At 34.5% G+C, this 26,539-nt stretch overlaps 1 protein-coding gene across 1 annotated transcript; it reads left to right on the forward strand.

The window, feature by feature from the left end:
- Window positions 1–245: 245 nt before the first annotated feature.
- LOC111050763 (mediator of RNA polymerase II transcription subunit 15) lies at window positions 246–25,421 on the forward strand. The gene is made up of 3 exons (XM_039426424.1): window positions 246–397; window positions 23,193–23,459; window positions 25,000–25,421. Exons 1-3 carry the CDS (start codon window positions 383–385, stop codon window positions 25,285–25,287), a joined length of 570 nt encoding a protein of 189 aa, XP_039282358.1. The 5' UTR covers window positions 246–382; the 3' UTR covers window positions 25,288–25,421.
- Window positions 25,422–26,539: the final 1,118 nt, after the last annotated feature.

Below are 26,539 nucleotides of genomic sequence, written 5' to 3' on the forward strand. Positions count from 1 at the left end.
CAATGGTGTAATAACCGAAACCGGTCTTTCCAACTATCATTAAACCTGTGGTTTTTGACAATTTCTTAGTCTTTTTATTTAATATCTATGGCTTCAGTTAAGTACTTTACTTAGTCTATCGTTTCAGTGACAACGATTAACATAGGCCTACAGGTCATTGGTCAAATCCCGATTAGGAAAGAAAGTCCAGCCGAATGCCAAATACGAGTTGAAAAGTAAAAGCAATTGGCAGCAGAAGTTGATTCGAGCACGGAATATTAATTGAGCAAAGAATTGTTCATGCTTGAACTGACAAACTTTTGCTTCTTCCACCTACTCTCTCATATAAAACAGTTTCAGATTTCTTTTCCGGTCACACACCAAAATATCTCATCCAATCGACATGACTTCGTTGGCGGTAAGTTGAAGATTTCAACATAAAAATGGTTTACTTTAATGGTTGTTTATTTTACTTGTGGTACATCTATAGTATAAAATGTAAACAATTCAGAAATCCAAAATAGTGATATTTTCTATCCTCAGAAGACCTCTCCAGAAAATTGTAACTCTCTTGAAGTTAACAGACAAATCAGTCTCATTATTTATTTATTTATCCATTCGTGGATACAATTACAAATCATAAAAATATGATTGGGATAGAATAACAGGCACTGCCCAAAACTATTCTATCCCCAAATTTTGATAACATGTTGAAGAAATAGGTTATGTTCTCACTGCTAAAAGTTCAAGTCCAATTTTTGTCCAAAAATAAATATATTATATAAGGGCTAAAAGTTTAGTTAGAAGGATTAAAAGACCAGATTATAGTTGAATATTTATTTTTTTCAATATCTTCCAATTACTATCTTACATGAGTTTGTAACCAAATTAGCCGATGACATAAATTATAATCTTAGACCTAATAAAATAAGAAAATATGAAATATATAATACCAACTTAACTTTTCTCAGAAGGCAACTTTACTACATTAGCAGTAAATTCATGAATATTCTAGAAAGTCAATTTCCACTTCATAATTTCTGAAGTAATAAACGAAGAAAAAGAGCCATAGAGTCATAGCTGAACTTGAATTATTTCCAGTCGTTGACTTTTATATAATAATCAATTTGATATTATAAATTACATGTTTGAGCACTACATACGCTACATTCAAATTTATATATTACTCTGATTAAGCTGATATTACGACTCACACTGGCGCACAAGGAATCTTCCTTTTGCCGGTGTTTTTGCATCATCTACTGTACTCATGCATGTGAGCATAAATTAAATCTTCATTTAATAACTATTATCTATAATATCATGAATAAGGATATCATTTCGTTATAACTTCTAAATGAATAAATTAACATTTCCTTAATTTTTATGTATTTATCTTAGTTTAAGTACAGTAGAATCTACATATTATACTTAATTTATTTTTTGTAAAGCTTTTTTGTATTTTGTTTTTGGCAAATAAAATTCATTGATTCATTCATTCAAAAGATTTAATCGAAGCCAATCTTTCAAAATTTCCCTTTTTCAACATTTGGATGATGATGCAATTCCAAAAAATATTTATTTATTTATTTATTCAATCATTCAGAATTACACAACTTTCAGAAGAATACCACAGGCTTATAAGCCCAAAACGGTTCCAATTCTAATTTATACAACAGTCCAAATGTAGCTAGGTTATGTGTCACTCATTCTCCTATTACACACTCAATTTACAATTCAAAACACACAAAAATTATTAAAATTGAAAATACTTCAAAATTGAATTAAATCAATCACAATTAATAAGAAAATTCCAAACTTTGAATTATTTGAAAAATATTCCTCAAGTCTTTTCTATGATCCAACCAATAAAATTTTTTTTAGCTCTTTATATGAGGAGTATTTCTGTACTTTGTATCTAATTTCAGCCGAAGTATTACTTTCAATAAATCATTTTTCTGATGAAGCTTATTGGTTCAAGATGTAAACTAATTGTCTTCTTGGTATAACAGTATTAAGCCAGGTTATTTCGGTACCTAATTTTAGAGAATTCTTCAACAGAGTTTCTTGGGGAAATCTCATAAATCTGGCATCTAGAAGTGAACATTCCGCTGTGCTTGTCTTGCACTGGAAGCTCCTAATGAGCTGTTAATTAGTTTAGCTGGAGAGAGAACAAGGAAAAAGATTTTCCCTTTACTCAATTTTCCAAGAAGTTTTGATTCCCCGACGAGATAAGATTAAGATCGTAGGAGAGTGGATATCCCGTACAGGATATTTTCTACTTGGCACCTATAAATAGCGTGATATTTTTTGTTCCAGTTGTAAAAAATTGTAACATGAAATAGGAGATAAAAATAGGTATAACATCAACTCTCATCTTTCTTTTAGTGCGTTTGGTTTGAATCCACTTTTCTTGCGTCAGAGTTATATCATAGATAAACAATAGCGTAAGTAGATTATTGCGTTTATGTCGCAACTTTTAGTGTTATCTCAAGCCGATTACTGTCGATTATTGTCGATTTTTACTGTTTTGACCGGGTAAGAGTGCATGAACGGCACAATTTGAGTGACTAACAGCGTCATAAAGCTTCACGGGAAAGACCTACGTGGACTATCGGCTTGAGATAACAGTAAAAGTTGCGACATAAACGCCCTATACCATGGGATATCTACTTATGCTATTGTTTCTCTATGTTTATATACCTCAAGTGTAAACTTGAATTAACTTTACTTCAACTTTACTCTATGCATCGAAACTTATCCAATCAATCAGCCACTAATTCTGCTATAACAAGCTACTTTCCACCATTATTTGACACTCGGAGAAGTTTCTCCCACGTACCTTATCATTTTATAATGAAGTTGAATTATGAACATGTCACAAACAACTTCAATCACAGTTTTCAGTATAATTTGTGGTTCAGGTATTGATTTGAATATTAATTGTGTATTTGTGATTGGCATCAGGACGAAAGTATCTGATCTCTGAGACGAAAATATCCAGATCACTCCATCAAAGGAGCAGAATAAACGAAAATCACGATAATTATGCTGAACACTATTGCTCGTAAGACTAAACTGATTTCTGAATATTTCTTCATTGATAAATACAGTGGAGGATTGACAGAGTGAAATACGAGTAGACGATTCACATGTATCGTGAATTTCCGATGTACAGTGCTGGGAGAGTATATAGTATCCTATTATATTAAGCAAGCGATTTCTGTCTTTTTATATCAGGTTATTTATCTGGTTATTTATATTTATTTATACCTGTTCAACGGATCTCGAAAACGGCTCTAACGATTTTCACGAAATTTGGAACATAGTAAGTTTATGATATAAAAATTCGATTGCACTAGGTCTCATTCTTGGGAAAACTCGCTGAACGACATTGAAAGGATAATCCATCCTTGGCTGAAACAGCTGTGAATAGTAAAAAAGTGAGTGCGCGAGTGAGTATGTGGAAAATCAAAATATCGCATCCCGGAGTTTCATAAGATGATAATCATGTAGCCAGCTGTGAAATATAAACACGATCATTTTAGAGAATTTTGTTTTGTTTATTAATGAATAAAAATAACGAGCGAAGCTCGGTGCCCCGATATTAGTATTATTATTGATGGACTGATCGTATAACCATAACCTTATAAATAAAAATATAAATCTCAGCTATTTTGTCACAGCATGTTTCGTACACTAATGCCATTTTCAAGTGATTTCAAGTGAAAATTAGTGTCCGAAACATGTTGTGACGAAATAATTTGAAAGGGTACTAAGATTTATATTTTTATTTATATTAAAGGTAGCGCAAAAGAAAAACGACAACCATGACCTTATATTAAGCAGAGCTTGAAGAAACTTGGTCCTTCATCAGGATGGTGATCAGCATTGCTTCCTCAAAATATTGTGCAAGGACAAAAAACAAATATATAAAAACGTTTTTGTTGAACAACTCTTTATATTTTCGCGGTTACTGATTTTCAAATTGTTTATATTTCCATTCTCTCTTATATCATTCATTTGGATTTGTTAGTTATTTAACGGCTCTCATGACCATAAATGGAATACTAGTCATATTATGGCAATACTAATACATAATATGGCGTACTAGTCTCGGCCAATGACAGTAGAACTCAACCTTCATTGGTCAACAGCTAATGGCCAAACGCAGGGCTTTACTCATACTATTATATTTTGCTGTTCATTATTTAAGCTCTCAGTTTGTTAGAGATTGATAATTATTTTCTCAAATGGTTCCAATAAAACAATATTTCTGACAATATCAAGTAGTATTTTCAATTCATTATGGATAGAATACAATGGAATAAAGTTATATTCTAGAGTTTGTGGATATCTACCACAACATCACCCTCACACCAACATGAAGAAATAATCATTCTAAATTAAGATCAAGCAACATTTCACAGATATGAATCTTTGACTAGCAGATAGTTAATGACTTTTAATACGGTTTTGGGCAGTGTGCCTGTCGCATCCACACTGATTAACTACGTTCACGACAGTCATTTCACTAGCAGATATTTTATTTGGTGAATTATTATTCAAGTAAATTTGAACCAATCTTTCAGATTATTCGAATTTTTTGTTGAAGAATGAAATCTTCTCGGAGAATCACCATCAGACTCTTGAAGGAAGCAAGCCAAGATATGAAGCATCAACATTACGTTCATCTATCTCCTTGAAGATCTCAGTCTTCCGCTCTGCGCATGAGGGGGGAACGAGGCGTGAGATTTCCCAGGAGGCAATTTCGGGGATGGAGGTTAGCTCCCATTTTCCTATCAGACGAGAAATAACAACTAGCAAATTATTGTTTTGCGTTATTAGCCTTCAACGCTGTTGTACCCCAGCGTGAACAAACTTTTTTCCTCAAGAGAAAACTGCGAGTGATTCTCATCTGAAGCTCTATAAAAATGATGTTTTCCGCTGGAAACATGTGGAAGTTGGTTGGGTAATGCTTTGTGAAACTGCAAGGGATTCATATTATTTTCCCTTCAAGGGTCAACGCCAATCTAGGAACGTGCTGATTGAGAAAAAGACGCGCCCAGTGCCAGAGCTGCGACAGAGTCACATTACTTCACAGACAGAAATTAAATGACATCTTTCTCTCTCTACTCGAAATTGCGACAATTTGTCAGTGGCTCGCTGGTCCTCTCCAGAGTACCAACTCCCTTTCACTTATTGCTGCTATTTTCAAATTGATGTGCTTCTCCTAATCTCCTAGAGATCTCTTCTGTAATAGATAGTAGTCTCCATTAGATCGTTGATCTTCAAGGAATAGTCTCACACTCCGTTTCCTATAGTTGATAATAATAGTATATTTCGCACCTAGGGCCGAAAATGAGACTTTTCCGGCTAGAAATCAGTTTTCAAGTCCGAGGCTGTAGGCCGAGGACTAGAAAAGATTGAGAGCCGGATAAACATTTTTGCCCGTGGTGTGAACGCTATTTTTCGCCACACAGAAAAATAAACAATATATATATATTTCAAATTTCAATTTATTTATTGAAAACACACATAACAAGACAAAACAAAATTACAAAGAATTTGAAACAAATAAAAACACAATAAAATGTTACAAATATAAAAAACCATATATATGAGAATAATTGTTTATTAAGCACTTCCGAAAGCAAAAGTGGAAGGTCATAGCTCTAGCAAATCTGAGGTTATCCGAATATCAGCAAATTGTCCAAGTATTTTTATTTTTTGTTCTGATTTGTTTGAATAACCTAAAAGATTATGTTCAATTATGTGGGAGGTTGAGTTTATACTTTTTTATTCTTTCAAATGACAATAAGATGATATTATTATAAATGTTTTAATTATTGAATAATAAACACAAATGATGAAAAGTTTTTTGATCAGCTGTTTTAGCACACTTGAAATTTGGCCAATCTGAATGTCAACGTCAACAATGCTTGTTGTCGTCGACTTCGGAAGTTTAGATTAGAAGTTCTATCCTACTCTAAAAATCGAATTTGAATAGTTTATAATATATATCTTATCTGTATTTCATTCATCCAAATAAAATGATAGTATATTATTGCAGAATACTTTATTATTATACTAATTATTGTTCAATTCTAGAAGCATAAACTGATTCCGTTTCATAAACTATTTGTAAAAACGTTCAGCACCATGAATATTGCCCAAGTAGTTCCAAAATTATCCACCAGGTTTCGTTATAAACGCAGTACTATGAGGTTTGAGGTTAGATTCTATTATACTCTGAAAATTGAATTTGAATAGTTTATAATATCTTATTTGTATTTCATTCATCCAAATAAAATGATAGTATCTTATTGCAATATACTTCATTCAATTCTAGAAGCATAAAATGATTCCGTTTTTGATAAACTATTTTGTAAAAAAACATGTTCACATCAAATTAGAACCAGCTGACTTCAAGGTTATTTTACAGCCCTAGGGTCGTAATAGTATATTTCGCACCTAGGGTCGAAAATGTACGTTTTCCGGCTCGAGATCGCGGTTTTCAAGTTCGAGACGAAGTCGAGAACTTGAAGCATTCGAGAGCCGGAAAAACATTTTTGCCCGTGTTGCGAATGCTATTTTTCGCCACACCAAAAAAAAAAAATAATAATGTTAAGTTGGCATTTTATGAAAGCAAAATTTTAAGGTTATGCTACTATAAATCATACAATGTTATTGAGGTTATGATAGTATCGTCGTATTCTATTGTTCGGTATCAAAACTACAAAATAATTCATATCATGTTATAGAAATGATCATTTATTGACAGTTTAAAAACCTATTTAATTATACTAGATACATAAATACATATTAAATTATAAAAAATAAGCATTATTGACAGTTAATTCTTTGTTTTTCACGTAAAATAAATTATACAATCATTATACTTTTTATACAACAAATTTCTATTATTTTATTCTTTATTATTTAAATAAAAGTTGAATGTGCAGTTATGATTGTTTGAGAACATGAATCCTCTAGCAGATTCTACTACTTTTTTCTGAGAGGTCACATGTACATTAAAATTGTTTGTATTTACAGTCTCAGCTGTACCGGTACTATTTGTGCTTTGATTTCTTTTTTCAAAAATATTATCCAGAGTAAAAAAACTGTCTCCGTTTTCTTCCTCATTCTCTGCATTTTTGTTATCCTCGGCAATATTGACGTCTTGGTCTAGGGCACGTGACTCGGAATTTGATGTTATAGTCGAACTGGTAGTGTGTCGGTCAAGATTATTGAAGAGCTTTTTTGATACTTCAACCTTCCTTGCAATTGAATCTTCAATATAGCCCTCGGCAACTGAAGAAGATTTCCAGCCTCCATGTCGTTTTAAAGTGAGCAAATCGCCCCCACCTTCAACTAACATTGAAGCTGATGTTCGTCGTAGTGCATGGCCGGTATAACTTTCAGGCTTATCAAGTCCAAGGTACTGAGCTACTTTCTTTGGCACAGCAGCTATAGTATTTTTACCTACATGCTGAGATGAACACTTTCCCTGGTTGTACTTTATAAATAATCTTTTACTTATCATAGTTGATGGACGAAGTGATATGTATTTGCGAATCAATTCACAAGGGCTGAAAGGGCAATCTTCATCAGTTATTGTGAAGCTTCTCTTCGAATGAGTTTTTCCTTCTTCAAGGAAAACTACGATAAAACTACCATTGTCTTTAATATCATCGACATTTAGTTGTAAAAGATCATCTCTTCGGCAAGCTCCAAAAATACCCAAAGCCATAATAGCCTTTGTTAGAAGCCATTCGCTGTCTGGAGCTTCTTTCATCAACTTCACTACTTCGTTACCTGTCAGAACGTTTGATTTTTTAGGTTCGTAGTTGACATTGAGCTTTTTCAGAAATGTAGTGCATCGTGTAAATGATTTTGGGTCAATGTTGTGCTTCACACAATTGAGACAACTCTTAATCATCGTAAACTTGGACCAAACTGTACTAGCTTTACATACTTTAGATAAATTGGACAAATACACTAATAAAATTTCAGCACACACTTCTGTAGGTACAATTTTCTCTTCATTCAGCCATTGAACAAATTTTTCGTAAGCATCGTCATATCTTTTCCTCGATTTGGTTGGTAATAGGTCTTCCGTAATTTCATTCGCCCTTCTCTTCATCGACTCACTCATCTTCTCCATTTCTGAAATTGAGACCAAAAGTTAGTAGGCTATAGGCATACCAATACAAAAGACCCTATATAGTAAATTACCTTCAAAATTTGTTGCAGACACTGCTCTCACATTCAAATATTTTCATTTTAGACACTATATTATTTTTGAAAAATGGTAGGTCAAATAGAAATTGTAAAATAAATAAAATTCAAACAGCCTGTTTTGATAATGGCTTGGCCTGGTCGGAAAACAATCACTTTCGGCCTCCATATGACGCACGTAAACCAGCTCTTTACATCCAAGTGTGGCGAAAAAATTTTACCGGCCTGGTCAGAAAACAATTACTTTCGTCCTCCATATGACGCACGAAAAACAGCTCATTACATCCAAGTGGGGCGAAAAAAATTTTCTGTTCTCTTGCAAGAAATATCTATTCATAAATACTATTTAATTGTCATAGTATATGAGAATGAACTATTTGAAACAACTAAAATTAAAAGGTGAATTGAATTGAATTGGATAAAATTGCTGCCTTTGTTTTAATCCTGGGAAGGTGAAATTAGGGACGCAGCATGCCCTTTCTCACACCTAATAGTACTTTAGATTAAATTGCTGCCTTCGTCTTAATCCTGGAAGGGTGAAATCAGGGCGCAACAATTAGGCCCTTTCTTACACCTAACACTTGACCGTCGAATTTGATTCTTAACCGCTCATTCAATAATAGATCAAACAAAAATGATGACATTGGCTGTTGATGGTAATGAAGATGGCAGATGGGTATTCCAGTAATATGTCTATTAGAATAATACCCGGTTTCTAGGATACTTATTAAAAATGATGGACCATTGAACCTATGAATTCAATGATCAATACTTGAATTAATCAAAGACCACGATTCCTGAGAGGCCACGTTCAAATTCAATTTTACTCTCTTAACAAATGTATTGATATTTTTGAAAACTTGATCAATAGAAATTATTGGCTGTTCACCTCTCAATGTCTCAACTTATCATCATATTTCATGAACTGGGTACTACTTAAAACTTATTGGAATATCAGAGCTCATCTTTTACAAGAAAAGGTGAACACAATGGATATTTTGTCAAGTTATTGGGTATGGCTTAAATCATTGTCATCAATAGAGAGAATGCTAGCTGTTCATCTCTCAATATATCAACTTATCATCATATTTTATTAACTGAGTACTGAGTATAAATTCATTTTTCCTCTCTTAACAAATTTATTGATATTTTTGAAAACTTGATCAATATAGAAATTATTGGTTGTTCACCTCCCAATATCTCAACTTATCATGATATTCCATGAACTAAGTACTACTTAGAACTTATTGGAATTTCAGGGCTCATCTTTTACAAGAAAAGGTGAGCACAATGAATATTTTGTCAAGGTTAGTGCCCTCCTAAATATGCTGTTTCCAAGGGAACAGCTAGCAACGTGAAAGTGAGATGATAGAAATTACGGCCGAGCGGCAAGAGTTAAGTGCCCGATAACTTCATCTTATCTTGTATCAACTTTCCTAATGATACTCAGGCCGCCAGGCGTGGGACGGTTTTTTACCGCTGCGAGATGGAATCAGTGGAGCGAGTACGACTTGTATGAGAGGTAGAATGAGATGGAAGCAAATTATTAAACTCGAATGACAAAGTTGGTGTCGGGAGAAAGAGATTGCAAATTTTGCCGACAGTCAAACTTGGACGAGCTAAACGCATCCGACCGAAGTTTAGAGCATTATTTGGGGGGTTGCAGCCTCGATGCGGGGGGAACTGTGTATTTTGCGGAGGGTGGAGGGGCAAGGATCGGTTCCGGAGTTTGTTTCAATGTAATTTGGAAACTCGGATGAAGCCGATCAGCCGAAGACATCGGTTGGTTCCACCAACTTGCAGCCACTTTGCTCATCTCTCATCCGTTCCCTTCAAAATTTTATTCAAAGTGGCTCTCTGCTGCTCCAATGATGTGAGACAACACAACCTGTGGTCAGTGATCTGTTCCGTTGACCAATAAGCCGCTTCAAAACACAGCATTCTATTTCACTGGAACGTTTTCATAAAAAATATTACAAATATATAACAAACCGTAGGAAACATACAATATTTTGGATATACGAACGCTTTATTCACGTATGTTGTTCATACATAAATTGTTTTCTGAGATGAGAAAGAAATCACCTCGAGGCATAGTGATACCGTATTCCTTCATAATATCCTTTGTTAAGTTAATCAGAAACCATACGGGTTTTCATTATTTTATCTTTCCTGATGTAGATCCAAGTTTCTTCATATAGATTCTGCTTCCTATAAGGTCATGGTTATTTGACCAGCCAATCAATCCTATCATATAAAGCGAGCAATATCTGTATATAAGATATGTCTTTATATTTTTATAGCTGTTTTTTTTCATATCTGGTTATTTATTTTGAACGGATCTCGAAAACGGCTCTAACGATTTTCACGAAATTTGGAACATAGTTTGGAAATTTCACGAATTTTGGAAATTTGGAACACATTTTTATGATATAAAAATCTGGTGTGGCGCACTCACACAACTTTCCTTGCCGTTATGAAAATTGATCACCTGACGCTAGTATTCCCGCGCATCTCAAGTCTACTATTCAAAGATTTGAGCCAGCTGGTAACAGGGCAATAACGCTGGAGACACACATGAGGTCTGCTATCTCTTCATAGTAAATGATTTAATAGAATCAACAATAATTTGCAATTGAATAATCACATTTTCCCGAATTTAAAGCTTATTTTCAATTTTAGGTGAAAATGTTACTGAACATTAATTGTAGAGATTTTCATGCTCAATCTACTCCACTTGATTTTCTTTGTTCCAATTGTATCTGAAGCCTGATAATTGGGAATCTATCTGCATTGATGGGGCGGAGCTCCTGAAATTTTTACAGATATGAGACTTGTGGCAGTTGATAGAGCTTATTGATGACTATTTTAGGTATGAATTTGATCAAAATCGTTGGAGCAGTTTCCGAGAAAATCACAAAAAACCCTGTTTTTGACAACATTTTTGTCATTTTAGCCGCCATCTTGAATTGCATTTGATCGAAATTGTTCGTGTCGGATCCTTTTAGTGAAAGGACCTTAAGTTCCAAATTTCAAGTCGTTCCGTTAATTGGGAGATGAGATATCGTGTACACAGACGCACATACACACACACACACACACACACACCACACACACACACCCACACACCCACACACACACACACCACACACACACACACACACACAACACCACACACACACACACACACACCACACCACACACACACACACACACACACACACACACAACACACACACACACACACACACACACACCACACACACCACACCACACACACACACACACACACACACACACACACACCCACACACACACACACACACACACACACACACACACAACACACACACACACACACACACACACACACACACACACACACACACATATAGGTCATGGTTATTTGACCAGCCAATCAATAAAATATTATGTTTAGAAGGGAATCAACAAAAAGATCTCATTTGTAAGTAGTGTTTTACTACAAGAAAAAGTGACAAGCAATACGTTTTATTATTCTGGAACTAATTTGATAATACTAATTGACCGAGCGAAGTGAGGTCTAAGATTCAAGTCGACGGTTTGGCATTTCTCTTAATGTTTAAATGTTGCGCATTTACGGCGAAACGCGGTAATAGATTTTCATAAAATTTGACAGGTATGTTCCTTTTTAAATTGCGCGTCGACATATATACAAGGTTTTTAAAAATTTTGGATTTCAAGGATAATATTAAGGGAAAAAAGAGCCTCCTTCATACGCCAATATTAGAGTTAAAATCAGACTATAGAATTATTCATCATAAATCAGCTGTCTAGTGGCCTATAATACTACCCGTTCAAAAACATCGAACATCTTGAAAATGTATTTTTCCATAAACGTTAGTAGACAGTTGACTATAATACTACTTGTTCAAAAACATCGAACATCTTGAAAAAAAATGTATCTTTCCATCAACGTTGTAGACAGTTGCAGCCAGACCTGATAACAGCGCTCACACTCACATTCCGGGACGACACGTCACGGTACGATAGGACAGAAAGCTCTATTTTTATTTAGGATTTTTTCTAGACATTTCAAATTGATAAATTATTTATTAATTTTTGAGAAAACATAGCAACAGGTCAATGTAACTTACTTAGCGCGAGGTCTACTGTTCACAGAACTACTAGTTCATTTGGAAAAAAAGAACTCCATTGATATTAGTACAGGAATGTCAATTTATGAAACATGTTTATAAGAAGTTCAATTCTCACATAATTCCAACTATCTTGGAAATAATGTAGAGCAACTGAAATCAAACTCTAGTTGGCTACAGTGATAATCATTGTGATAAATAATGAGGAACACAGTGACAATCGGAAAATTCCAGTGGTACAAATTCATACAGTATGATACCGCTTCAAGTAACCGAGATACTCAGAGCAATTCAGAACAATGTTTCAATAAATGAATCCCGTTGTTGTTGAAATTATGAAACTGTGAAGCAGGCTGTTCTACACAGGAAATTATACTTACATGAATATGATGTTTTTCTAAATAAATGAAAGCTCTGAGCCGCTCTTCTACAAAATATATCGTTTACGATTAATGTGTAGCAGAGTGAAGAAACCAGAATTTAATGCCCGATGAACGAAATGTTTCAAGTGCTTTCAGCTGAACACGAAAAGGAGAGGCAGTAGGAATGAAAAATGGTTGTTCATGTTGTAATTCCAGTTGAATTAGCCCTCGCGCTCCAGCATCCAAACCCTTGATCTTGCATTTAAAAAACATTGTTAAAAAATTCATTGTGGAGAGGTGAGCATTTGCGTATGGGAAGGCTGTGGTATTCCCGCCGGCAATAATCACTAACGTACCAAGATTTTCAAAAGAACTTGGAATCAAAGTCACAGTATTCGACTGATGGAATGGGGTTTTGGAGCTTTGGAATTGGAATAATTATAGGGATTTATAGAAGAGATAGTGCAACAGAAACTGATTACATTTCCAAGATTTCCAAAATAGCTTAGAATCAAAGTAACAGTATTCGACTGATGAAATGGGGTTTTGGAGCTTTGGAATTGGAATAATTATGGGGGATTATAGAAGAGATAGTGCCAGAGAACTGGAATAACATTAACAAAACCTGATTAACCTTCTATATTGTTTGTATTGCTATTTTCTCATAGACAAAACTGAAAAGAAGAAATGGATTATATCAAGAGCTCGATAGAACCTTTTTGAATGTTGGCAGTCTAGGTGACCTGATACATCGGTTTTAGAATTCTGGATTCAGAAAGCGAAACTAAAACTAATCTTCTGCTATCAGCAAAAGACTAATAAGAATCAAAGTTCCAATCAGATATCTAATAATCTTTAATATAGACTAGATATCTATGTGTAACCTTACCTAAATTTGGGAGAGGGATAGCACAAGGTTACCTTATTTTTTTCTCTCCCTATCATTTTTATGATTCACTCATTGTATGAATCAATGAAGAATAAAAAATAATATTCTATAAGTAGGATTAGAGATATACGATATAGTATCGTATCATAAATGATAAACTGAAAGTGCTTCTATGATAAACCGTTCTACCTGATTGACTGATACACCCAGTTATCATATACTTCAATCAGTCTTCGATAAATTTCGTAAACCTACAGAAAGATGAATAATTATACAAAAAATGCATAATTCAACCTAAACTAATTCAAAATACATGAAATGTCATTTCAGGCTTTCGATGATGTCTCTTCTTTCAAGTCATCTATAGTTTGATGAGATGTAGATTTTTAACACCTTCTCTTTATGCTGTGCTCTTAAAACTGATTCGAGTTTTAGATTCATGTGTAGCAGAGTGAAGAAACCAGAATTTAATACCCGATGAACAAAATGTTTCAAGTGCTTTCAGCTGAACACGAAAAGAAGAGGCAGCAGGAATGAAAAATGGTGGTTGTTGTAATTCCAGTTGAATTAACCTCGCGCTCCAGCATCCAAACCCTTGATCTTGCATTTAAAAAACATTGTTAAAAAATTCATTGTGGAGAGGTGAGCATTTGCGTATGGGAAGGCTGTGGTATTCCCGCCGGCAATAATCACTAACATACCAAGATTTTCAAAACAACTTGGAATCAAAGTAACAGTATTCGACTGATGGAATGGGGTTTTGGAGCTTTGGAATTGGAATAATTATAGGGATTTATAGAAGAGATAGTGCAACAAAAACTGATTACACTTCCAAGATTTCCAAAATAGCTTAGAATCAAAGTAACAGTATTCGACTGATGAAATGGGGTTTTGGAGCTTTGGAATTGGAATAATTATAGGGATTTATAGAAGAGATAGTGCAACAGAAACTGATTACATTTCCAAGATTTCCAAAATAGCTTAGAATCAAAGTAACAGTATTCGACTGATGAAATGGGGTTTTGGAGCTTTGGAATTGGAATAATTATGGGGGATTATAGAAGAGATAGTGCCAGAGAACTGGAATAACATCAACAAAAACTGATTAACCTTCTATATTGTTTGTATTTCTATTTTATCATAGACCAAACTAAAAAGAAGAAATGGATTATATCAAGAGCTCGATAGAACCTTTTTGAATGTTGGCAGTCTAGGTGACCTGATACATCGGTTTCAGTATTCTGGATTCAGGAAGCGGAACTGAAAGTATTCTGTTATCAACAAAAGTCTAATGAAATAGAAATTCTAATAATATTCTATAGTATTGTATACAATTATATATTGTAGACTCGTATTACTAGTATTGTATACACGTAAATGTAGACCAACAGAAATAAAACTCTAGTTGGCTACAGTAATAGTCATTGCGATAATAATGAGGAACACAGTAACAATTGGAAAATTTCAATGGTACAAATTCATACAGTATGATACCGCTTCAAATAACTGAGATACTCAGAGCAATGTTTCAATAAATGAATCCCGTTGTTGTTGAAATTATGAAACTGTGAATCAGGCTGTTCTACACAGGAAATTATTCTCAAATGAATATGATGTTTTTTCTAAATAAATGAAAGTTCTGAGCCGCTCTTCTACAAAATATACCGTTCAAGACTAATGTGTAGCAGAGTGAAGAAACCAGAATTTAATACCCGATGAACGAAATGTTTCAAGTGCTTTCAGCTGAACACGAAAAGGAGAGGCAGCAGGAATGAAAAATGGTGGTTGTTGTAATTCCAGTTGAATTAACCTCGCGCTCCAGCATCCAAACCCTTGATCTTGCATTTAAAAAACATTGTTAAAAAATTCATTGTGGAGAGGTGAGCATTTGCGTATGGGAAGGCTGTGGTATTCCCGCCGGCAATAATCACTAACATACCAAGATTTTCAAAAGAACTTGGAATCAAAGTAACAGTATTCGACTGATGGAATGGGGTTTTGGAGCTTTGGAATTGGAATAATTATAGGGATTTATAGAAGAGATAGTGCAACAAAAACTGATTACACTTCCAAGATTTCCAAAATAGCTTAGAATCAAAGTAACAGTATTCGACTGATGAAATGGGGTTTTGGAGCTTTGGAATTGGAATAATTATAGGGATTTATAGAAGAGATAGTGCAACAGAAACTGATTACATTTCCAAGATTTCCAAAATAGCTTAGAATCAAAGTAACAGTATTCGACTGATGAAATGGGGTTTTGGAGCTTTGGAATAATTATGGGGGATTACAGAAGAGATAGTGCTAGAGAACTGGAATAACATCAACAAAAAAACTGATTAACCTTCTATATTGTTTGTATTTCTATTTTATCATAGACCAAACTAAAAAGAAGAAATTTCATTGCATAACAGGCCCATATCTCTCTCATCTGCATTCAATCAACTCTGCTTAGCTCTTACATCAATCTGTTCATGTGGCGATATAATCATCAACAGTTCTACATACAAAGTTCATACTGATTCTCCGAATGAATTGAGCCACCTTTTCATAGAAACGAGCCAGAACCGAAATGATTGTGTTATTGGTAATGTCATACACCAATAATTATCATACTTAATTAGTTTCACTCAAGAAAAAACATTTATTTTTTGATACGATGTGAACTGAACAAGAAGTACTGTAGTTCTTCCAGGCATAATAAATATTATCCCTTGATAGTACACACACTTCTATAATGGAGTTCTTTGGGTAGTGTTTGTGGGACGGAAGGTTACCTTCCTTTGATAATTCTTCCAGTTTATAATCACCAGACTAACAATAATTTGGACATATTGATGATTTTGTATATCAATGTCACTGATAAACTATACGGTCACCAACCATATTGTCAATAGCTGACTATTTGCTTTTAGTTGTATGCTCTTAGTTGGTCAGTAATTTGAAGGGTTGCCTGATGAGTTCCCAATTTATGAGTAACAGACAGTTAACAATTTGGACATATCGATGTGATTTTGTATGTCAATCGCTGATATAAACTATAATATCGGGGGACCAAGCTTTGCTCTGGAGTGAAAATTTGTAACGAAGGATTGAATTTGTAGTTTATATTCATTTATTCATTTTCACAGTTATATGAGGAGGCACAACAGGCTTATGCCCAAAACTGTCCCTTTTCAAATTTATACTACAGTTCAAATCAAAATCTAGGTTAAGCTACGATCACTCATCAAAATAACAATTTATTCATACTTCAAAAAACCAACACCTCATCAATAGATATACTATGAATTGACTCTTATACTATTATACTATAGATATGACTCTTCATTTATTAGCAACAGATAGTTAGTTTTGAACAAATCGATGATTTTCTATATGTAACTTTCGGCCACTAACTATATTGTCAACAGGTGACTGCTGACTGCTTCTCGTTTTATACTATCAGTTGGTCAGTAGTAGTAGTAGTAGTAGTAGTAGTAAAAGTAGGGGTATAATAGTGATAGTAGTGGAGTAAGCCAACCAGGAGCCTGACGGTTGGGGAAACCCAAACCCCCAAATTGGGGGAACACCTAATGAACGAGAACAGGGGCTTTAATGTTCACATGCTACTTGGTTGGCGCTTTAGCGACCTCTGATGGGGGTCTCAGGTGGTTTGACTGCCGTCGGAAATGGGGGTTTGTACCCCTTTCAACAACCCCCCCTAGACCACCACCCTCTTGAACCTTTTGCTCTTCGCAGGGCAGTTTGGCGGCCAAGTTCCAACTCGGCAACAACTGTGCTTTAACATTGAAAACTGGTCCACTGTGTCACCCGCCACCATTCTAAAGCGCAGCTCTCAACAGTGTAATTGATTGCGGCCTGAACAAGCAGGGTTGTCTGATATATTTGGCTCCATTATTTAGGCTGTTTTAGTTGTTCCAGTGTGCAATCAAGGCGACATACAATCAAGAGTGGATTCAGAGTTTGATATCTCAATTCTTGAAAAGTCTTGGATGCAGCTGATTGCAAACCTAAACTAGTGGGCACACGGATACTAGAATACAAGTTTTATAACGTGAGTGGGCAGTTAAAAAATGGGGAGTGATTTGTAAGGTAGCCTTTATAAACGCTTTTATAGTGAGGTCCACGTTATAATAGCAGTGGATAAAGATAGAAGAACAGCGTTGCCTTTTCTCTGCATTAATTAATTATATTCCTACATTGCCAAAAACAGATTTGGCATCGTTGCGGAGCTATAAAGGATTGTAATACCTTCTTTGTCGAATGATAGACAAGGATAGCAACATCAAAGTTAATCAAATACTGTCATTATAACGTGGACCTCACTATAGAACTATCATAGCCAAGTTCGCTTTGGTTGTTGGTTGGCAAACGATAGCAGAATTCAATCAGATCAATGCTATAGTGAGGTCTACGTTATAACGGCAGTGTTTGATTAGCAATGATATACTTGTCTATCATTCAACAAAACGGTTAGCGCTATCTCTCTCTGGCTTTGCTCTGTTACCAGATTGGCTTTTAACAATGTAGAATCAGTAGAATTCAACAATTCATTATGAAAATTATTGTAAAATATAATTTCTTGCTTAATAAAATATGATTGTTTATTTAAAACTAGAATGAGCAACTAATATTACATTGATAAACCTGTATCAACTAACGTCAAAAAGGCATTGACAAGAGAGTGAGGATCGGCAACGTTGTTCTCCAATCTTTCTCAACTGCCATTACAACGTGGACCTCACTATAGTTCTTGGTTCATAGATTCGGCTCTCAGACGAAGGAGACCGTTCAATAATGTCAATTTTTCACAGATCCTGTTCCGTTGTGTCCTTATTCTGACACTTCCATGTTTCTTTTTCATTTGAAATAGAAATGAATTGGAAAAAATTCACAATATATCCAACTTTTATTAGTCAACTTGAAAAATCTGATAAAATACTTATGAGAAGCAACCTGTAAATTGGTGAAAAGAAACTCTAAATTTTCAGCCCCGTTTTCTATCTGAACTTGCAAATCGAATTTTAACTCTCCCAGTTGATCGTTCTAGTTCTAGTAAATAAATAACCATTCATTCAATTCTTATAGTTAAATACACTTCTCAGGGTAATAACGCATGAAAAGGTTCGACAAACATAACATCGACTTGAAAGTGGTTGAATTAGTAGTCCAAGGCTCCAAAAATCAAGGAGCTGTCTGATTGGTCTATGGCTTGATTAGTCGCCATTTTACTTTCACAGCTCACAATCAATAGGAAGCAATCAGCTTGAGAACGGCATACGCCATTCATTGTCCAATGAGAGTGTTCGTTGAATTTCTAAGAAGACAGATCATGTATATGAGCACTAGATTTATAAATGTATTACCATTTGATTTTGAATTAAAAGTCCAAGATAGAATGATTGATACTTGGATTAAGGAGAGGTTCTTTTTTTCACTGGGAGCGGAATGGTGGTAGTGTCAATTTGATTTGTCTTTTTTTTTTTCATTTAATTTTGTTTTTCATTCGTTTTTAAGCTATCTATGTATTTACTCGTTTATTCTTTTTAGTTGATCTACTTTTTCATTTTTTTTCATTTATTTATATTAATACTCGCACCAGCGGGCAAGATGTTTTTTCTTTTGCTGGTGGCGCCTAAAAAATTCAACTTTTATCTTAGGTTTTCATGATTAGTCAAGTTCTATTCTAAGTTATTTCTCAGCTTAAGATACTGTGTTTTTGTTAGACTTGTCTATTTCAAATTTTTGTAATGTATGAATTTTTTGGCAAATAAATTTCAAATTTGTGGCGTGGCTTACATTAGGATAGTCACTTCAATAGTTTTTGGTGTCTTCAATATTAGTTCTACCTTTCAGCCCTAGGATAATTTTTCTCTGAAGTTCTGGAAGTGAACAGTTATATACCACTTTACTCTCTTAGTTGCATCATGATGATTCAATAGTGTTCAAGTATTTGACATAATAGGCCTGTTATAGATTTTTTAAATGTGTTTTGGGAGAGAGTAACTTCAACTAGAGTTGTGACGGAAAAAATTGCGCCTTGAGGCGCCAAGTTGCTAATGGAATTTAGGAATATGATTTTGAATAACTTTTATACTTTTCAATAGAGTTCCTCCAACAGATGGGTGATCCATTATTTTAACATCATTATTAATCATTAAAAAGCTAGTTCAATTCAATAAACAGAGTGCATATTTCCATCATATCTGTGCACATCAATACATGTTGGAGAGTTTTTAATCATTTTTACTTTCCTTGCCCTATTACCATAGGTAAGGAAAGTATTGCTTTCCGAAAAAAATTAAGGTACCCCAATTTCCAAATATCTATATGTTTCAAGGTCCCCTGAGTCCAAAAAGTGGTTTTTGGGTATTGGTCTGTATGTGTGTGTGTGTGTGTATGAGTGTATGTGCGTCTACTACACGATATCTCATCTCCCAGTTAACGGAATGACTTGAAATTTGGAACGTAAAGTCCTTACACTATAAGGATCCGACACGAACAATTTCGATCAAATGCAATTCAAGATGGCGGCTAAAATGGCGAAAATGTTGTCAAAAACAGGGTTTTTCGCGATTTTCTCGAAAACGGCTCCAACGATTTTGATTAAAGTTATACCTAAAATAGTCATCGATAAGCTCTATCAACTGCCATAAGTCCCATATCTGTGAAAATTTCAGGAGCTCCGCCCCATCAATGCAGATAGATTCCCAATTATCAGGCTTCAGATACAATTGAAACAAAGAAAATTAAGTGGAAAAGATTGAGCATGAAAATCTCTGCAATTAATCTCCAGTAACATTTCCACCTAAAATTATTGAAAATAAGCTTGTCAACCGAGAAAATGTGATTATTAAATTGCAAACTGTTGGTAACTGTTGATTCTATTAAATCATTCACTACGAAGAGCTAGCAGACCTCGTGTGTTTCCAGCGTTATTGACCTAACATCAGCTGTCTCATATCTTTGACTTGAGATGCGCGGGAACACTAGCGTCAGGTGATCAATTTTCATAACGGCAAGGAAAGTTGTGTGAGTGCGCCACACCAGATTTTTCAATTATCATAGCGATTTATTTGTCAACGAGTGTTCTCCATTACAAACAAATTACAGTATATTGAAAATCAAAATACTCCAAATGAACAATATTGCGAAGCAGTAATAATACTGAAACTGTTTCATGAGTCATGAGAAACATGTTATCACTCTATTATTAGAGATATTTTTGTGCTAATTTTACGAAGACAAACAAATATTATATTGAAATTCAAAATATTCCAAATCAACAATATTGCAAGGCAATGATATTGAAATTGTTCCTTGATAAACGTGTTATTATTTTGTGCTATAATTATTGCTACCAAATTGCTCGGCTTCAAGAATCGATATGACAAAGGTTGAAATATATTAATTTTTTACTTGTGAAAAATTCCAGTTACAGCAAACACTCGTATCGATTACAGCCTGATAAAAACAGAATTTTACACAAACATCGCATGCAAAGTAACAGGGAAATTTATTTTTCATTTCAATTTGTATAAAAGCTCTTTCTCATGTCTATGGAAAACATTCCACCTATGCAAAAGGGAATTCCGATTCCCAGTTCAAAAATATGAGCCGATATCATCTCCAGTTATGCTAGAACTCCGTTGAGAGTCAGGAGATAAATTGCCAATATTCACAATTGAAGCCTCTCATTCAGATTGAATTCAAAATGAAAGGACAGTCGAACAATCAACTTCACCAATCAATAATATAATAATGCACAACCAGGAATAGCTTCAAAAATTGAATGTAGACTGTTTAATTGAAAATTTTAAACATGGATGTAATTCATTTCAATATTATAAAATACAATCTGTAAAGTCTGCGTACAGTAATTATGATAATTGAAAAAGGATATATGGTACGGGATTAGCCCTGATTTCAAAGTAGTTATCGGAGAATTATTTGTATTCCAATCATATTATGCCTCCAACAGTGAAATTTTTTAGAGGATCAGCTTCCAATTCAGAGAATATTCTTCAGAGTAACTGCATATTTCATCTGTGTTTCTCGTTTAATTTCAAACGCTAGGGGAATCCTGATTTCTTCTCATTATTTCCAAACAAAGCAGCATATATAATCAATATCGAAATATACCACTGTAGTTTACTTATTGTAATGTTCATGTATGCCATTGGCCGAGACAAGACACGCCCCTATTGGGGGAACATTCGATCTTTATACATAGAATACTACTTCCCCGCTACTGTGGACGTGTCTTGTCTTGGCGAATAGCAGGCTTGCCAGGTCAACCAATCACAAATCGAGTTTTTCGATTTACTGTAACCTTTGGCTGCTAAAGTTCAGAAAATCAACCTCTTACTTCCTTTTCCTGTACCGCTGGATATTGAAGGTTCTTTTTAAATATTATACTGATCTGCTTACAACATAATAACTCTAAAGTGTGATTATATAGTCGAATAATTAGTTATATTAATTTTGATACAGACATTTTTCTCAAGTGCTGAGTGTTATGCGAGATGATATATATTGTACAAGACCCTCCTCACACACAGACTTGTTTCTAGGTTCAGAGTACTATTCTATGAGATAAATGTATAATTTAAAAGAGTGTTTGTAACAAGTTGCTTTTTTGAGAATAAAACTTTTTCATTCAATCAAAAGACTTGACTTTGCTTGAGACTTTAATCCTATACTATAAAACGAGCAACTTCTGTTTACATGTTTATATGCTCAGATGTTTATATGTTTAGATGTTTATTTGTTTGTATTTCACCTGATCTCGAAAACGGCTCTAACGATTCTCACGAAATTCAGAACATAGTAAGCTTATAATGTAAAGATTCGATTGCACTAAGTCTCATTCCTGGGAAAACTCGCTGAATGACATTAAAAGGATAATTATTATTCATACTTGGAAAAACAGATGATAATAAATTATTTCGTCGTTGTTGGTGATGGAATTGAGTGAGCGAGTTCATGTGTGTGGGACTGTGTCAAAATTATGACTCAGCTGCAAAAAGCCGGGTTATTTTCAATCCTGATTAATTCCAGTAGATCCATATTTTTTGAATGGTCTTCTCATATTTGGTTCACGTGAAGTTAATCAGGATTAGAATTTAACCGGCTTTTTTGCAACTGGGCTTTCATGAGGGAAATTTTTCATTCCTCTGGGAATTTACTGTGATTAGATATAACATTCTGTATGAATGTTATTATAATTTCTTCTTCCGTAATGAATTTTTTATGCTTTTGTACTCCAGAGCGAAGCTCGGTCCCCGATATTATTGTTATAGCAACAAAAACATTGACTCAATATAAGCTGCAATCGTCAAAGTTTCAATCATTGAATTTATGGTATGAAAAAGCATTCATTTGTCATTGAAAAGTCTTTTTTGGAATTGCATCCTAAAAGCACATCATATCTTTAACAAAACTACTTTCTGAAATGTTTCTAAGAAGCAATGCTGTACTACTACGAGAGATAATACTACGTTCTTTAATGTTTTTTTAATAAGGACTTTATTGATTTTTGACTTGAAGATGACTAAGATGAGTTTCCACTGTTGTCGACAGATTCTAATTACTTTGGCAAGCAGTTTCCTGCTACAACAGGGATGCAACGGTCAAGCAGCTGAGAGACAGTACTTTGGAAGCAGAGGAGCAATCCAGCCCCAAACTCAGCCGCAACCCAAACCCCAGCCCGCCTCAGTTTCCGAGGACCAACAGGAAGATCAGAATCAGGTTAGATCACGACTTCAGCAAGAACAGCAGAACTTCTTGGCGTTCGTTCAGCAGCAGGGTTTGTTGAGACAGACTGCGCCAGCCTATCCTTATGTACTTGTGAGTGTTTCAACTTCGTTATCTTTCCCGTTACAAATTAGGTTTGTTATCAACTTAAGATATAAGTTAACTAAGTCAACTCTGGCTAACGATTATCGAGTGGAATGATACAAGCTTAATATCTGTATTGTGGCTAATGAACACACCAGGTACATAAAGTATCAACATGAGCTAGTACGAGGAGATCTGATCATTCTGTCAAAAGTTATAAGTTTTGATCCTTGACGTATCCTTATGACTTACCCCCCCCCCCACACTAGGAAATACTGAAATTAAATGTTTCTAACGGGTGATTCTCATAGAAAATAACCCGCGTGACATGATTTCAGCTGAAATTTTAATTTTTTTGTCAGGAAGGCCTTGAAAAGGTATTATAATGTAAAATGTATTTTGGCTCTAGGACATGATTTTCTAATTTTGGAGTGTATTCAATCTTCAATCTTCAATCTTCAATCTTCATTTGTAGGACCATTAACCAGCCAGATGAGCTGGGTAGGTCATCACCGCAATATACAATTTCACACAGAAGTTTTTGACAACACTTTCACGTCAAAAAATAAAACATAATGGCATTGATGGCTAAACACGGTGATGGCCACTAAATGTCAACTATAGACTCCTGAAAAAATTCACTCAAGGAGTATTTCCCCTTCCCCCCTACTAAATTCGAAAATTCCCAAGGAATCCTGTTCAGAATTAATTGTTCTTTCACGTGATGTGTGGTTTTTTATCTATACTAGAAAAATATCCAAGTTCTATAGGGTAGAAGTGGTAGGTTTGCATAATTTTGAAAACCCCTTAAAAAATACTTCTTTTTTGAAAATTCGTAGCTCCGGAACCAAAAATGGTAGAATCCTGTGCGACCACTCAATTTATTGGAAAGTTGCTTATCTTTTTTTTTTTTTTTTTTGTAAAGAATGATTTTCCTACAAAAACTCAAAGATTTCGAGATTAAATGGAAAATTTTTAAAAAGTCCGAAGTTTTAGGGGGTTTTGGAAGTGAAGCCGCCCTCTGGAGTGTCAGAAAATTTCAGATTCGAATTCAGCGCCCCAAAATAATACATATAGAACCGTCGAGAAAAATTCTTTCGGGGCTGTTTCCTGAAAAACGACCATTTGACTACATAGACTATAACCCTAACCTAATGCGAGTAATAATTATTGTATATAGGCCTAATGTTATTTTATTTGAAACCTTTCCTTTTTATAAAACTCCCATTACAAATTGCTTTTTCATATCATATACAGTTCAATAGTTATTTTCTTAGTCTATATTATGCAAATTCATCTATAACTTTGCTGTATTGTAAGCTATTGTATATAAGTGTATAAGCCAGTATATATTGTAATCTACATAAATAAAGTACTCAATCAATATAACTCATCATCCCCATATCATTTTCAGGTTCATTTATATTATTAAAATTAATATCATTGTAGAAAGAACGTCTATTGAGAACATACTCGTTAGAATCGAACAGAATCAATAGAATAAGCTCATCCAATGCAATTTTCATTTTCATTTTGTTTTCGACAACAGGGTGACGCAACACCTCGATCAAGTCCCGAATATCAGCTGGCACAGCTGCAGTATCAACAGCAGATTCTGCAGCAGCAGCAGAAAGTACTGCAGCTTCAGTTACAACAGCAGCGACTGCAGACTGGGCAGCCGGACAGAGCGACTGCAGTCGCGCAGCCACAGCCGTATCAAGCGCAGCCACTGCAGAAGTCCCCACCGGCCACTCTGTTAGGTGTCGCTTTCTCGCCGGCTACTTCAGTCGCTCACACCAGCTTCTACGGAAATGGCATCAACTATCAGTATCGCTGAACAAAATAAAAGTATAAAATTATCTTTATTGTGAAATGAAAATATCAATTTCAAACAATTTTGTAAAATGAAAATGTTGGGTGGAAATAAAAATATGTTTGTAGAGAAAACTACAGTATTTCACTTCTCTATAATTTTTATTATTATTACTTTCCTTGCCCTACCTACGCTAGGAAAGTATTGCTTTCCAAAAAAAATTAGGATACCCTAATTTCAAGTTTTCTATTAAGTTTCAAGGTCGCCTGAGCCCAAAAACATAATTTTTGGGTGTTGGTCTGTGTGTGTGTGTGTGTGTGTATGTGTGTATGTCTGTGAGACGATAACTCCAATCCTAATAAACCGATTGACTTGAAATTTTAAACTTAAGGTTCTTATACCATGAGGATTCGACAGTAAGGAATTCAATTCAAAATGGTGGATGATTACTAAAATACCATGTTTTTCACGGTGTTCTCGAAAACGGCTCTAACGATTTTCTTCAAATTTATACCATGGATAGCTATTTATAAGCCCTATCAACTGACATGAGTCTTATTTCTGGGAAAATTGCAGGAGCTCCGTAATATTCTTGAGAAAAATGGCGGATAATTACTAAAAAACCATGTTTTTCACGATTTTCTCAAAAATGACTTGACCGATTTCTTTTTCAACTTCATACTCTGTATAGTTATAAATTAGCTCTATCAACTGGCATGAGTCTTTTTCCTGAGAAACTAATGGGGGGTCCACCCCATCCTTGAGAAATGGACTTTGTAACCTCCTTCTCGTGAATGAGGTAGGTAGGTACAGCAGTTTATAAAAGAACACATAGTCGAGATAGTTCATCTCTAGAACAGCTGTATGACGACTTTTGAAAAAAATCATCGAATTTCACAATTTACACAGAGGCAAAAGTACTCTGAAAACAATAATATACACATATACAGTAGTCTGATCGTAGTTTCAAATATGTTGCTGCCAATCGTCATTATGTTATTCCCGTAAATTATTCTTATTTGAAAATGAGGCTTTCAGTTTAATGGGCAAGGAAAGTTGTGTGAGTGTACCACACCAGATTTTTTTAATTTGATATTTCTATCAATCAATTTTATTTAGCTTGAAAATGCAGTATACATAAATCCACGTCAATACACATATAATATATTCATTCCTTCACAGCTATAAACTATATGATTATATTTTTCTCTGGTTAAATGATTATTTAAGGTTAATTGATAATCTTATAATATTTACTCAAAATCAATTTGACAGC

This window comes from Nilaparvata lugens, chromosome 4, assembly GCF_014356525.2.
Source record: "Nilaparvata lugens isolate BPH chromosome 4, ASM1435652v1, whole genome shotgun sequence".
NCBI classification, from domain to species: domain Eukaryota; kingdom Metazoa; phylum Arthropoda; class Insecta; order Hemiptera; family Delphacidae; genus Nilaparvata; species Nilaparvata lugens.

Bases quoted from the DNA above. Each gene is read 5' to 3' on its own strand.
- LOC111050763 (XM_039426424.1), top strand. The intron at 23,460-24,999 runs GTGAGTGTTTCA...TTTCGACAACAG, and splicing joins CAGCCTATCCTTATGTACTT to GGTGACGCAACACCTCGATC.